At 41.7% G+C, this 16,151-nt stretch overlaps 1 protein-coding gene across 6 annotated transcripts in view; it reads left to right on the top strand.

The window, feature by feature from the left end:
- Positions 1-16,151, top strand: part of Auts2 (activator of transcription and developmental regulator AUTS2) — a 1,106,086-nt gene that overhangs the window by 272,568 nt on the left and 817,367 nt on the right. For all 6 annotated transcript variants that reach the window (XM_031342055.1, XM_031342053.1, XM_031342058.1 and 3 more), the window contains exon 2: positions 14,946-15,158. In XM_031342055.1, the coding sequence (XP_031197915.1) occupies positions 14,946-15,158 (213 nt within the window). The remainder of the gene's footprint in view (positions 1-14,945; positions 15,159-16,151) is intronic.

The following is a 16,151-nucleotide window of genomic DNA, read 5'->3' as shown; positions in this document are numbered from 1 at the left end:
ACATGGCCTTGGCAAAGTTAATTAGTAGGAATGGCTTTGAGGAGAGAATGTGGCTCCCTAATAGCATGCTTTCCTGACTTGAAGTAAAGGCCTGGATTCCATTCCCAGCACCCCATAAAGCAAATGTGTCAGTGCGAGCCAGGATCCCCAGCACCATCAGGGAGGTCCTGGCAGGAGGATCAGAAGTTGAAGTTCATTGCTGGATGCATTGTGTGTTCCAGAACAGGACGGATTAAACAAGGCCCTGCAGCCTTTAAAGGAGAAGTAATAGAACTTTGTTCTTTCCAGACATTGTGTCAATTAATATTTATATTATCTAACAGAAGTGAGTAGAGGCCATCAAAGCCACAAAGCTACAAATGACAAAGACAATTCACATACCTGGATGAACTACACAAGAGCACCAGCTTGGGGCAGGGCCAGATTGAGTAAAGATATGGAGGGAGGGCATGGGAAACAGGGACCCAGCAGGGAGGCTGTCAGCTTCCTTGGGATCACTTGTTGATGTGGGATGTTCTTGGAAGCTTAGCATCTCTGTGACTGTTAGAAGTTATGGGTCTGTGTATATCAAGCAGCTTCCAGCTTGGGGATGGAGACCAAGTGCTTTCCTTCGGGCAGGGTAACACTGTTGTTCGGGAAAGGAAAACACATCTGGGGCCATCCCTTAGCATATTCCAGGGTGTCAGGTTTGATGATGCTGGAAAAGGAAGTGGCTACTCATTCACCAGTAGGGTGGGGAGGGGATAAGAGGATTGCAGGGAGCTGTCAGCTCAGCATCTTGATTCCAGACTAGTTGTTCCCCTGTGGGACAACACAATTGTCACTTTGTATTAGAAGGCAACAGAGCCCGTTGGCCATCATGGTAGGGGTAGGGCTGGGCTTATGTCATCTGTAGGATGAAATGTCCTAGCTACAGAGTAGAAACTGGACATGAAAATAGAAAGTGTCCATCTAAAATGCAGCTTAATTCACAGGCTCAAATCCCCAGACTGGTCTTCTGAGTAACCTTTGCATATACTCAAGTGCATATCCAACCAGCCTCTCACGGCAGGTCTGGCCTTTATCATCACAGGTCCCTCAGAGCTGTTCTCCTTACTCACTGTGGTATTGACGTCAGCTTTAACAGCTTTCATGTGTATCGACTTCCCTCCTGATTACACATGCATGCGAAGCTGCAGTTCATTCAGTGAGTGGTTGACTTTCAGAATGGGGGATCCGGATTACACCTTTATTAATGTAGCTGCCTGAGTTTGCAAGGGTATTGATGCATCCTCTTGGAGTGGGAACAGGTTGATTTCCCAGCATCCTGATGACATCTTCCAGCCCTCTTTCCTCATGTGACTAAGGACTGGTTTCATGGCAGAGACTTCTTGGGAAAACAGGAGGGAATTCTATATAATCTATGAGCCTAGTTTTGAATATGTATGTCACCTTTTGAGGGTGTATTTATAGACTTTAGAGATGGGAAATGGTGCCTGGGCATGACTACTCCAAACCCTGATAAGTTTTCAGTGGTCAGCTTTTACCAACAAGTTTTCCAAAAACAACTTTCAATGCTTTTAGGAACTCTTTGTGGCTTATGATTTTGCCTAGAAGTCATTTTCTCGAACCAGACATCCCTGTTCCCTGTTAAGTAAACACAGAAAGAGCATAGATTATGAGTTAAAAGTATTGACAGCATTTCAAGTGCTATCAGAGAACATTTAATTCAGTTTAATTTTGTGATAAATCTGGAGTTTAATCCTCTGGTTACCCTGTAATCATGTCTATATTGATCTCTTCTGAATGAGTGCCTGCAGTTTAATAAACTTTGCCATTAACCCACAGCCTCTGAAGGGAGAAATTGATTCCATGATCAAATCTGATAGAATCAATAGGTATCTAAATATCACAAACTATCTGTAGGAAGCCTTAGTGGAGACAGCTTGTGTCAGGAAACAGGGAGACAATCTGGTCCTCCGTATGTGAACTAATTGCTTTAGAGTTAGCACTGATACTCTCAGGCAGGTTGGCCCTGCAGTCCTCTGCCAAGCCCTTCAGTACAAGCTGAAAGGGTAGTCCATCTACCATAATTGCAGAGCCTGCTTTCTGTTCATTGCAGAGATTCCTCAAGGAGTTGATAACTTGTGGGTCTTGAGTCAGTGGGTGCATCTTCAGTAGTTAGATTTTTTTTTCTGATGCAAACCTGTAATTCAGTTTTATTTTTACCCATGGGGTGTTAAAGGAAGAAAGTCCTGTCTGGATAAGCCCTGAAGTAGAGGGACCTGAGGCAGGCAGAAAACAAGTCACAGGTTGGGACTGTGCAAACAAGCTTCAAGAGTTGGAGGACTTTCTATGAAGCTTCGTATTGTGTCTCATTTAGTGGTGGGGCATTAGCAATGTGTGCTACTTGGGTGGAGGGGTCTACATTTGCACATATTAATAGAGCTACATTCTCCATTAATATTTTCCAAGTAACATCATGACAGTGTTTGATTCTAAGTGTGTAGTTTGTATAGCTGTTTATTTTATTTTTAAGAACAGAAATGGTTAATTCTGTGTTAGAGTTCACCTCTGGAATAAAATGTCAGTTTTGGAACAAATCCAAAGCCATTTACTTTTGTTTAGATTTTTCAATTGCTGACTTGAGTTAGAAAGAATTCAGGGGCTTGACATAAGAGGCATAGCCTTTCTGTATTGCATATGGATGGGAAATAGAGGTGTGCAGAATATTTTTGCAGTGCTCTAATCCTAATCGAGATGCAAAATTTTCTCCAAGCAAAACTCCATAATCCAAAATGTACAAGTAATTTCTTGATAGTCCAGAATTTGGGAATGAACACAGGATATAAACCATGATTACTTCTAAATATTCCCAGTCACTTTTTGGTTAGGATGTAAACTGTGGGAACTTCTGTGTTGCCCATCACTGATGCTCTTTCTCTGAATAGTCATTTTGATTTCCAAGCTTCAGCTCTTTCAGTTATAAAATGACAATGAGATTGTCCGCTGTATAAAGTTACTAGGCTATTCAATGAGAGGCATAAAAACGTTACTGGTTATGAAAAATCATTTTACTAGTCTTTGCTTTATATTTAGAGGTGGCTTGACTCAGTAAATCCTTATCTATAACTCAAATTATAGCACAATTAAGATATAGATGTGTGAAGTGTGCACCTAGATAAGAGACATTTCAGTTGCTAAGATGACTGGGAAACACTACCAGGAAGAAATTCTGAGCTCACAAGCTCCAGGCTATGTTTGTTGAGCATTTTCTGTGTGATAATTTTTCAAGGTAATAACATTTGGGAATTTTAAGAGCATGAGAGATCCTCTGATGAAGGACCCTTGATTTGTAGATATGAAATACATTGCTCTTTCTCTAGAGAAACTAATTAAAATGTATTTGAGAAATGATGCAATAATGGTTGATGGGAGTAGGAACCATTGGCGCCCCTCCACCCTTTTATCTCTAGTGGCTATAGAACTATAGTGGAACACTGGAAGTTACAGAAATTACTGACAAATGTGGCAGTTAGTACTCATTGTCCCTTGACTGGATTTGGACACTAGGAGAAACCACTAAGCATTTCTGTGAGGGAGTTTCTAGATTGGGTTAATTGAGATAGGAAGACCCAGCCTTAATGTGAGTGACAGGAAAACCCAGTCTTAATGTGAGTGACACCATGTATCAAAGGAGGAGCACCAGTGTCCATCTTTGTTTTTCTGTTAGTGGATGCAGTGTGACAGACTGCTTCCCACTCCTGCTGCCATCATGGATTGTGCCCTCAAACCAGGAATCAAAGTGAACCATTTCTTCCTACAGTGTCTTTGTTGTTATTTTCTCTTGGTCACAGCACCAAGAATAATTCTATATCAACCTTACAGAGTCACTTGAAAAATCTTAGCTGTGAGAATTCTTTGCTGTGTCTAGACAATTTGTAGTTCAGTATTGACAACTTTATTTATATTCCCATTCTCCTTGACAGGCTTTTGTCTTTTTAATAGTACCCATCCTAGCAGGTATAGGATGAAATCTTACTGCCATTTGCATATTCCTGATGCCTAGTGGTACCAGGTACCTTCTCACATATCTGGTTGGCATCCAGATGTCTTTGAAAAACAAATATGTCTTTTCAGATTCTTTATAACAGAACACATGGGTTGGGGGATATAGCTTACTTGGTAAAGCATTTGCCCAGTAGGCATGGAACCCTAAGTTCCCAGTACCTTATAAACCTTATAAACATGCCTACCATCCTAGCATCCTAGCATTTGGAAGGTGGAGGTAGGAGGATCACTTTGAGACAGGAGGATTAGTTTAAAGTCATCTTCAACTACAAAACATGAGACAGACTCTTTCTTCAAAATAAAATAATACACTAGAATCAAACAACGGAGGATAATTGTGGAGTGTCATTAAGGTTGCAAGCCTTTCAGTAGTGTTTTTCCTTACTGGATTAGCTTGGAGTGTGCAAAAACCCAATGGGAATCTCAGGATTCTGCTTGATCCCTTGAAGTGGGAAGCCTGGCTTTGCCCTCTGAGGTGTTTGAGAACTGTGTGCTGTTCCCTTGTTCCTCTGGCTTGCCCTCATCTCTTTTGTGTGTGGCTCCTTTGGCCCTTTGTATATATTCTTACCCTTAAGCCCTCACTGATGAGATTTTCTGCCCTTGGTCATGCTGCTCTCAGTTTGCAGAGTGCTGCTTGTTATAGAGGAGTTAATTTTTTTTAAGGTTTCCTTTTCGTCATGCTGTATTTCTCAGATTATCTGGAGGGACTGTAATCCAATTTTAGGAATCCTTCAGGGCTGAGAGCCTAAACTGTTTTAAGCAATAGCATCTGGTTGCCAGGGACTCAACCACTTTGAGTGTGTTAAGGGCTAAAGGCAGCCAACTCTCAATTATCTATAGGAATGAGAGACTGCTGGTGTTTTCATTTCACAGTGCAAAAAAAAAAAAATCTCACTTAAGCTGGGAGTTGTGTTCTCATCCTATAACTAAGCTTAGGGGAGCTACTTGGTGTCAGTTTTTGTTTCTTTTTTCTCCCCTTCATCGTTGCTTCCCCCATACTTTCCCCCACTTCCTCCTCTCTCCCTCTCTCTCCCTCTCCCTCTTTCTCTCTCTCTTTCCTTCCCCTTCTGCCTCTCCCTCTTCCTCTCTCCCTCCTTTTCTGCCTTTCCCACTTTAGCTTCTCTGTCATTCTCCCTTGACTACCCCAAGATGGTACCACACTTTGAACCTATGACTCTTATTGACTGTCCATGACCACTCTTTCTATTGTTTCTCTTTTCAGCAATCTACTACATGTCTATTTGGTTGTGATTGTATTTTGCATTCTCCTAACGATGCTGGAGTTCGGTGTCTGTTTTGCTGTCTATTTGCTCTTTAGAAATCTAAAATTAACTATTCAAATCTTTTACCAAATTTAAAAAAAGTTTAGTTGATTTGTTTTTATTTTGTGAATTGCCAATGTATCCTGTGTACAAACTTAATTATTAATTAATTCAGAGAATTATTTTGCAAATACTTGCCTATAATGGCATATCTTCATGTTTTAACAGTGCACACATTGATAGTGTGTTTGTATGTGGGGGATAGTGATATGTGTTCAAGAGGGCAGGGGCCTGTGGTGGCCAGAAGAGGACTCGGGATCTCTTGGATCTGGAGTTGGAAGTGGTTGGGAACCACCCTTTGACTTGTCAATTTATCTTTTTATGAATAGTGATTTTTGGTACCTCACCAGAGAAATCTCTGTCTAGCCTGAAGTTCTATGAATCTTTGTATTCTATTTACCTTGAAAAGTCTTAATTTTGAGTTTTATAATGTATTTATAGGCAATTTTTTTAATCAGCTCAAGTTATGGGTTGAGTAGTTAATGTATTCCATTGCCATGTGATAAAAGGACTGTTTTTGAGACTGCAGAGATGGCTCAGCAGTTGAGAGCATTTGCTGCTCTTCCAGTACCTGTTTGGTTCTAGCATCCATGTTGTATGGCTTACAGCTGCCTGCCATGCTAAGTCTAGAGGATCCAGCATCTTCTTCTGCCCTTGCAAGGCACTGTACAAATGTAGCACATACTCACACATATATACATACATAAAAAGAAAAATAAAAAGAAGACTTCTCTACAGAATAACATTTGTGTTCTTACTTAAAACCAGCTGCTGATGTACATGCTATGTCCTTTTGGATCTTCTTTCTGCTTTATTGATCTGTGTCTTTAGCCTTATGTCCAGCTAGGGAATTCACTTTTTATTCAGTGTGAAAGGTGCCAGTGCAAAACATCCTGCCTAGTCCGTAGGTAACCATCAGTAAGTATTCGTAGATTTCTCTCCTGCTGTGATGGAGCAGCTTTGCTGTGGCAATCCTGTTTGAGATTTTGAACAGACTACAGAGTATATGACACATATTAAACATAGTGAGTTTGGAGTAAAGACAGTGTGTTTGTGTGTGAGTGTGTCTGTGTGTGCAGTGAATGTGAACATGCATGCACATACCTATGCATACACGTGTATGAATGTGCATGTGTAGGCCAGAAATCAGTGTCTTCTTTGATTACACGAATGTTACATATTGAAGCAGGGTACTCTCACTTGGGTCTAGATCTGTGGATTCATCTAGCTTGGTAGTCACCTCACATCCACAGATCCCATCTCTGTCACCTCAGTGTTGGGATTACAGGTCAAGCGGGATCTCTGCTTGGCATTTCTGTTGGTGCTCGGGATCTGAACTCCAGCTCTCATGCTTACCCCGTCAGCATTTTATTAACAGGTTCCTTTCTTCAAACCTTGATTTTTTTGTAAGATATGAATATTTAAAGGTAAAATATATCTGCAGAGGAACTTATTTAGGCACTGAAGTCCTGCTTCTGAGAATACACACATGTGTGTATACTGTACCTGGCTGATATAAGTTTTTAAGTGATGTACTGTATATTGAAATATTTTTCTACATTTCTCCATTCAGTTTAAATTGGGGGCTCTGAGAGTCTGTTTGTAAAATTTAATTTTTAAAAATCCAAGTTGGAATCCAGGCAGTGGTGGTGCACACCTTTGATCCCAGCACTTGGGAGGCAGAGGCAGGCGGATTTCTGAGTTCGAGGCCAGCCTGGTCTACAGAGTGAGTTCCAGGACAGCCAGGGCTACACAGAGAAACCCTGTCTCGAGAAACAAACAAACAAACAAAATCCAAATTGGAGACTAATATAAATTCAGTCACACAGAATTATGGAAACATTGGAATTCAATAAAAAACCTTTTTCACTTAGCACATTAGACCTTTGCAGCTCATTTGAACAGAGGCTTTGATACCCCATAGTAAAGCGAGTAAAATAATGGAAGACACACATTCATGCCATTTGATGACTAGAATAACATTTCTTAATTGCCCCCAATTTCTTTGATCACTGTTTTACTTAGTTGTAATTGTCACCTTAATTCAGTCTAGGGTCATCTGAGAGAAGAAACTTTCATTGAGGCATTTTCTAGATCAGATTGCTCTTGTGCATAATGTGACAAGTCTTGATTTTTAATTGATGTAGGAAGTCCCAGCCAAGTGTGGCTAGTTCTTTAGGCTGTTGAAGGAAACTGGCTAATCATGAACCTGTGAACTATCCAGCAAGCATCATTCCTCCAAGGTTCTTACTTTGAGTCCCTGCCCTGACGTCCCTCAATGGTGGATTATAATTGGGAAATGCAAGCCAAATAAACCCTCCTCCCAAGTTTCTTTCAGTCATGGTATATGTCATAGCTTCAGACAGGAAGCTGGAATAGTCCTTGAGATCAAGTACCTCAGAGAAGAACATGTGTACACACAGGCACACCTCACCGCCTTTCTACCCATGACGGACTGTCCTCAGATTAATATGATTGGAAACATCAGACAGAGACTCTTTCCAAAACCCATTTTCTGCAAAGCAGGCAAATTGTGCCCCTATTTCCCATCATCTCTTCTTCATCTGTAATCAGCAAATGGGGCCCCTCAGCCTGCATTGTGTTTCATGTGCAATCTGTTAGCCTCCCTGAGTTTGCACAACACTGAACCTTCTCATTTTGAAATTCAGAAGTAGCAGAGTAAGCCTTGGGCAGAAGATTGTAATTTGAGAGAAGGGGAAGTCAAGAATAAGATCACCTGTTCTGAAGAGGGCTGCTACAGAAGGAAATTGCTTTGCTTCATCAGTGTCTGAGCCTCTGAAGGGATATGCTCCTGTCATCCCGCCCTCCATCTCCAGTGACCTAAAAATCACATAATTTCAAACATTCACAGAACTGATTCCTCCGTGCATGGCTTGCGCACTTACCCCCTCTATTGCCAGCAGATGTGTCTAAATCTTTCTACTTCACCGCCAGGCTTCTGTTGCTGTGTGGGTGTTTGGAAATGAATGAGTGCCCTTCAGTGAGATTTATCAGACTTCTCACTTGCAGCCTCCCAGGGTTTGGGTAGGTGGGGCACACTTATCTCTGGCCTCTTAGGGTCTTAGTCTGAACCTGAGAATTGAATAGTCCTAAAATAGATTACCAGGAGAATGAAGTGTATTTAACACACAAGCAGAAGTCATTCAGGGAAAACAAAATCCCTGGAAGGAGAAGCCAAGTGTGGGACACTTGCTTGTAATCCCAGCATTTAAGAAATAGAAGCAGGGGACCATGGGTCAGGGTCATCCTCTATGACTCAGCCTGGGATACTTGAGACATTCTCAAAACAACAACAATAACACTTTAAAAGTGACACAACCCATATGCTTACACAGTGGCTGAATACGGATGGCAGTTTTAGGGAGATACCCAAAACCTCTGGGGATATGAAAGAAGGTTAGAGTTCACCAGATATATTTGTGCACATTTTTTGAGCTCTGTCTCCCCATCTCTGCATTTCCTCTCTCCCAGGCCAGCCAGACATCTTGCATTCAGCATACCTTCCTTCCCCCTCTGCCTGTGGGTACAATATTTCTTTTCTATTGGTTAAGCGAGGGCAGAGTGTCCCTCTTGAATCTGCTGATTTTCAAGTACCTTTAGTTTACAATAATCCTTCTGCCAAGTGGCATGTTTTCAAGTGGCATGTGCTGCCACCTTTCATTCATTTGCTAAATGCTTCCCTTGCAGAATGAGAAGTGTAGTCGTTTTATAAAGCACTGCAGGTTATTCTGATGGACTGTCTCCCTCAGCAACCGCTGGCCTAGTCAACTAACAAATTAACAGGCCTTTGAAAATTGCTGCTCATTGATCCCAGAATGTTCTTTTATAATCTAGATGGCTTTCCTTCTTGTAGCAGTAGCGTTGAGAGTAACTATGTTTCTTTAAGGGAATTCTTAAATTAATTACTACTGATGTCTCGATGGTGGGTTGATGTATGCACATGAGTGAAGTCATGAATTGTATGAATATGGATAGGTTTATATTATATCTCATTGATTGATTTATAATCAGCCTTTTTGTGGTTTGTCATCAGCCCTTTTCTGTGAATAAGCAGAGAGGGACACTGGGTGGGCGTCATGCTTTATTAATCAGGATTCTCTAGTTGAACAGAACTTACAGAATGAGTCTGTCTGTCTGTCTGGCTGGCTGGCTGACTTCCTATATATCTATGGGACTTACTAGAGTAGCTTACTGGCTGTCGTCCAGCTAGTCTAGCTATGAGTGTCTACTAATGGAATCCAGTAGTTGTTCAGTCCACAAGCTTGGTGTCTCAGCTCGTTCTCAGTATATGTTGAAATCCTGAAGCAGTGGGCTCTCGTGCTAGGGAAGCAATGGACTTGACAGCCAGAGTGAGGGCAGGCAGGCAGGGAGCAGGTGCTTCCGTGTTCCATGCTCTCTTTATGGGCTACCACCAGAAGATGTGGCCCATATTCAAGGATGCGGATTTAGGCTGGGTCTCCCTACTTCCAGTGAGTCAATCAAGAAAGATTCCTCACAGGTCTACCCAAACGCTTTAGTTTTAGTTAGTCCCACCCGCAGTCATGTTAGCGATAGAGAATAGCTCTTTCACTCCTTACCTTTTTTGCAGGGTCTCTCACCATGTTTGGAGCTAGCATACCCCCAAGCACTGGCTTAGAGGTGGATATGGTCCCAAACCTAGCTTTCTAGATGGGTGTAGGTGATTTGAATGCAGGTCTTCATGTGTTCAAATGTATAGAAAGTGCTCTTCTCCAGTGATCCATCTCCCTATCTTCTTGTGTTTGGCTTCCTTATTTCTCTCTCTCTCTCTCTCTCTCTCTCTCTCTCTCTCTCTCTCTCCTCTCTCTCTCTCCACAAAAGCCTCTTATACTATATATACTAACATATCTCTAATGTCTGAAAGCAGAAGCCTTTTATGTTTATATATTTTATATATTTATACTATACAAATAGTAATGTATTTCTAGTGTCTGAAAGCAAAAGCCTTTTATGTGTATATATATATATATTATATACAATATAACATATGGTAACATCTATACTGTCTGAAAGCAGAAGCCCTTCATTTTGTATATATATTATAAGTACTATATATATGTACTATCTATGTACTATATATATGTACTATCTATGTAACATATCTCTAGTGCCTGAAAGCAGAAGCTTCTTACATTATGAAAAACATTTTTTTTTTAAAGATGTCAGTTTTCTTTTAAGCCTCTTCTCAGAGACAGATCTTCCTTCCCTTCCCCCCTCCCTCAGAGTGAAAAAGATCAGTATTAATTGGGGCAAAGATGATTGTACTGCTGTTTCTAAGATTTTATCAGGTCTCTGGCAAGCTAATGTCCTGGCATGGGGTCTGTTTGTTCCATGTAGCTGTTTTGCACAGCAATGAGAATGCCTTGATTAATATGTTACAGGAAAATAAAATGGATTTAGAAAAAAATGTAACATACTCTCATGAATATTAATTCACATTTGTATGGAATTGGAGATAATTTTTAGTATACTTCTGGAGGCACCTTCAGTATGAATGGAGGCCTGATTTCTGAAGAGACCAAATGTGTGAGGCAAATTTATTCTTATTTGTTTATCTAAGATAGGACCTCTTGGAGCCATGGTTACAACTCATTATATAGCTGAGCATGACCTGGAACTTCTGATCTTCCTGCCTCCATGCCCCAAGTGCTAGGAGTGTAGACATGTACTGTCACTCCTAGTTTTGTGTTGTACTGAGGATGGAGCCCATGTCCCCATGTATGATAGGCAAGTGCTCTACCAGCTGAGCCACACTTGCAACCCAGTGTTGTGCTAGATAGGTATGGATGTTTTAACTACTCAGATTTAAATATTTATAAAGCGAATATTGACTACCTTCCTGGCCTGTTCTTTAGCACTGGGGTTACTGGAGCCAGCGGTGAGTGTTGAGCTCTTTCTTCTTTCAAGGGATTATGGTTAGCACCTTCCTTAAGGTCCTTGGAACAAGCTGCACTCTCCACTTCACATCTAGGTCGTATTTAGGGCAACTCTCAGCTCCAGCCCTCCAGCACGGTCTAGAACATTTGGTGCCGCTTTAACATCTTTCCTTTTTAATCTTCAATTAAGCATGCTGGTATGCATCTGTGTTCCTTGATTAGTATGTATTCCTTTAATCCTGACACTCAGGAGGATGGGGGCACACCTTCATCCCCTGACACATTCATGCACAAGTGCATTCATCCTTAGCACTTTGCAGTCCAGTTCTGTTATGGTGCTAAGGGTAGACAGAGTGAAGGCCTGTTTTAGTCCATCCTACCTGCTGTAGAAAATAGCACAAATCGGTGCTCAGACATAGTGTGCGGTATTGCTGGGCAGAGGCAGAGGGGTAGAGGAGCAGAGAGGTAGAAGAGCAGAGGGGCTGAGGGGTCAGAGTTCATGCCGAAGCTCGAACACACAGTACTTTGAGGTTAGTCTGACTACATGAGTGAGTAAAAAAAAACACAGGGCTAGATGATCATGAATTTAGCAGCTTGCAGTAAAGAAATATATTTCTAATTTTTTCCAGAAGATGAAAAAATAAAAGTCAGTGGGTTTCTCGTCTGGTACAATTTAATTCCTCACAGATTATGCCTTCTGGCTGTGTCTTCACATGTTGGGAAGTGCACACAGGCTCTTAGGTTCTTTTTATTCATGGCTACTCTGTTCTTCTGAGACCACCTCCCAAATTATCTATGTATCACCATGTTTGGTAGGGTTTCAGCTTGTAAATTTAAGGGCAACCTATTCAGATCAGTACAAGTCCCACCATGTCAAACTAATATGCTTGGCCTAAGGAGGGTGATGTTTTGCAGTATTCTACAGACAGCTGGGGATAACAGGTTATTGAGAAGCACAAAAATAGATAATTGTCTGAGACTATTGAGTAAAAAAGGAGTAGTGTTTTGTTTTGTTTTGGTTTTGGTTTTTTTTTTTCGAGACAGGGTTTCTCTGTGTAGTCCTGGCTGTCCTGGAACTCACTCTGTAAACCAGCCTGCCTCTGGCTCCCAAGTGCTGGGATTAAAGTCGTGCGCCACCACTGCCCGAGGAGCAGTGTTTTGAATAGGAGAAATATCTAAAGGAAGACTTTATTTTCATTTTTATTCATTTTCATATTTTTAATTCTGTGCCACTTATTGCATGTATATAATACTTTTTGGTCACTTTTACCCCTCCCCCACCTCAAAAACAAAACAAAACAAAACAAACACAAAAAACCTTTTTTCATTCTCCTGCAGAGAGGGGAATGTAGAACCCTTTCTTCTCAACAAATCTTCCTACTTTAATCTTTGTTAAGATTTATTTACCTTTAATTATGTATGTACATGTTATGTCTCTGTGTGCGTATTTGCCTGTGAGTGCCTGTATCTGTAGACTTGTGTTCTCTGGAGCTAGAGTTACAGGCAGTTGTGAGCCACTCATTGTGGGTTCTGGGAAACAAACTCTGGTCCTCTTGTAGACCTTCAGTCTAAGCCATCTCTCTTAGGTTTAGTAGAATGTATGTCTAAGCCATTTCTGTAGGTTTTGTGTTCCGCTGAGTTTGATGGGCATCTCTTATAGAGGCATAAGCAGTTTAGCAGTAGCTACCCTACTTAAGAAAATGCCTCTCCTTCTCCCAGCTGTAGTTAACTGCCCATAGTTCCTGGGCAGGGCGTGAGTTTCCTTTATTTCTAAATGTGCCATTTTTAAATGCCTGAGAATGTGTGTATGAGGTGTAGCGTCAAGGAGCAGTGTCTTTGTGAGACATAGCTCCATTTATTTATAAACAACCAAGTGACAAATCATTTTTGTGTGAGTGATCACTGTATAGCATTTCTTAAGGTTCAGTGACACATGTTGAGCTCAGCTGTGTTTGGTGTTGTGTGATTTTTTCCTGAATTGAGCACATACTTAGTGCTCATTTTGGAAATGTGTAGTAATTAATGTACCAATTTGGAGACAAAGTGTATTGGACTGCCTCTGTGAAGTTATTGGTTGTTCTGTGAGGCCTCAGTGTTACAGGTTTACTAAGTTTCCTACTCTGGAACCTTAATGTATCTACGACCTTCATGTCATCTCGCCTGAGATTTTGCCCTGCAATTTATAAAGATTCAGGTTCCCATCCTAGTTCGTTGCCCACCTTGGTGATACTATTGTTCATTTTCAGAAAAGATAAAAATTAAGGACTCTTAGGGGCTTGAGTTTTAACATATATAATGGATTAACCATTTTAATTATATGGTGGGGGGGAGAGGGAGTGTGTGTGTGTGTGTGTGTGTGTGTGTGTGTGTGTGTGTGTTTGTGTGTACATGTATGCCCAGCTAACAAGCTCTGGAGATTCCCCTGTTCTTGTGCCCTTAAGCTTGGGTAATAGACAGAGACAGGGCTCCACTCTTCTTCTGTTTAAGTGGGCTCTGGGTCATGTATCCTCATGGTTGGGTCTTCATGGTTGCTTTGCAGCCCCTCATCTGCGTGGTCATTTCCTCAGCCCCAACAGTTGTCTTCTTTTTGGCTCTATTCATGAGGCTCAGCTGTGTTTGCTATTGTGTGATTTTTTTTTTCCCTGAATTGAGCACATACTTAGTGCTTATTTTGGAAATGTGCTGTAATTAATGTACCAATTTGGAGACAAAGTGCATTGGACTGCCTCTGGGAAGTCACTGTGTAGGGGGCAGAGGAAGCCCTGAACTACTGAGGTCCTTTGTAAATGTGTAGTGTTGACATATGTACATCCATGTCAAGGAGCCCGTAGCCTCAGGCTTAGAGGGATGGCAGTGCTTTCCCGGGGAACAAAGTGCAGGTGTTGACAGTGTGTGCAGAAGATCTCCAGTATAGTCTCCCTGCTGTAGATATTTACATCCTAAACACTTCTCTAGTACAGAGACTGCTTGTACTGAGACTAGCTAAACCTGTGTTCCCCCACCAGTTTTCACAATAAACTCTGCCTCCTGGTTTATCTGAATGCAAAACCCCAGCTCCTTGTTCAGCTGTATGCAATAACACTGCTTCTCTGCAACTCTTTAATAAACACACTGAGCTTCTGGGTCCTTGGAACTTCTCTGGTCCTGATCCCAGTCTACTTCATCCCAGCCTCTATCTTTTTTTGTCTGTGTGTCTCTTGTGTCCATCTGCTGTCTTTTCTTTATTCTCTTGCGGAGACAGTCAGTGCCAATCCCTGGATGGCAGTGCTCACACTGTAATTCCAGCACTCAGATGGCCAGCGGAGGAGGATTCCTATGGCTTATTGGCCAGCCAGCCTATCTGAATTAGCAAACCCTGAGCCAATAACAGACTCTGTCTCAAAACAGAGAGCAATTGAGGAAGTCACCAGAGACTTACCTTTGGCCTCTACATGTACATGGACATGTGCAGATGTTCAACCATACCTTCACCACCCAACACACAAATACAAAGGAACATAATTCGCTTATTTGTGGTGTCATTAGGGATTCAGGAAACTGGACCACAATTTCTGTATGCATCCCTCCTTGCTGATGACCTTATTTAGTCTGTATTTTGGCTGTGACCTTAGATACTCATGTAACCACCCCCTCCCTTTCCTTTTCTTCTTTTATGCAGAAAGATGTAGCAGTTAAGCCTCAGGAACGTGTGGAGAAACGACAGACTCCCCTGACCAAGAAAAAACGAGAAGCTCTTACCAATGGCTTGTCTTTTCACTCAAAGAAGAGCCGGCTCAGCCACTCACACCACTACAGCTCAGATAGAGAAAATGACCGCAACCTCTGCCAACACCTCGGGAAGAGAAAGAAGATGCCTAAGGGACTCAGACAGGTGAGCAAGACTGGTTCATTCTTTCCTAGGTTGTCCTCTTGCCTCCTGCTCTGCTGGTTCTTCTCCACAGGTGATATTTCCTTATTATGATGATGCAGTAATTACTGTAGAAAGGTGTATGCTTGATTCTAAATGATATCATAAAACTCTAGGCGTGCTATCAGTGTTTGATCAACGTTCCACCCATTGGCACTCTTTTATTAGGTTTTCTGTGTGTCAGATCTCCATGTCATACTCTTGGCATCTGAGGGAGCTGGTCTGGCTTTTGTAGAGATCTTTGTGGTGTGGACAGATGGCTTGGAAAAATTGGCTATATCCATTGTACATGTCAGGGTTCTTGTGTGCTAAAAATAGTGGTCTGTGTTGGGAGTCCCTAATGTAAAATTCATACTGAGTCATGTGGGAGGAAAGTTGCAATAAAGAATGCCCACCTATGTGCCAGCCTTGATTTCTTCAACCCTCAGACTCAGGATGGTCTTTGTAATTGTTTGGACAGAGGTTTTTGTTGTGGCCATGGCCTCTGGCCTGCAAATGATTAGGTTACAAAGGCTTACATGCAAATACAGAACTTTCCATTTAGGAAGTCTGTTTGCCTATGGAAATCCTCATGTGAGATGGATTGATGATGCAAAACAAAGCTGTTCAGAACAGTTTGTCCTTACATGGTTGCTTCAGTGCTTGTAGACACCTGTGCCCTGTGCTTTTTAATGGCTGTTGGGTAAGATTGGTAGGCTCTTCAAAGGCACAAAGAAAGGGAGATGTCATGGTTGACAGAGCGGGTGCTGAAACAGGTAATTTCTAGTTTGCAGCTATTTCTCTGCAGTGTATAAGATCTGGAATCACAGAAAACAGTGCTTCTAATGCCTCACAGATCGTCACAGCCGTAAACACAAATCCCCAGCATCTGTCCATGAGCTAACGGAGCCTTCTGTGTCCATGAGCTAACGGAGTCTTCTGTGTCCATGAGCTAACGGAGTCTTCTGTGTCCATGAG

The sequence above is a fragment of the Mastomys coucha genome, unplaced genomic scaffold (assembly GCF_008632895.1).
Source record: "Mastomys coucha isolate ucsf_1 unplaced genomic scaffold, UCSF_Mcou_1 pScaffold22, whole genome shotgun sequence".
NCBI lineage: Eukaryota > Metazoa > Chordata > Mammalia > Rodentia > Muridae > Mastomys > Mastomys coucha.
The sequence above is the reverse complement of the archived record's forward strand: the minus strand, read 5'-3'. Positions and strand labels throughout refer to the sequence as shown.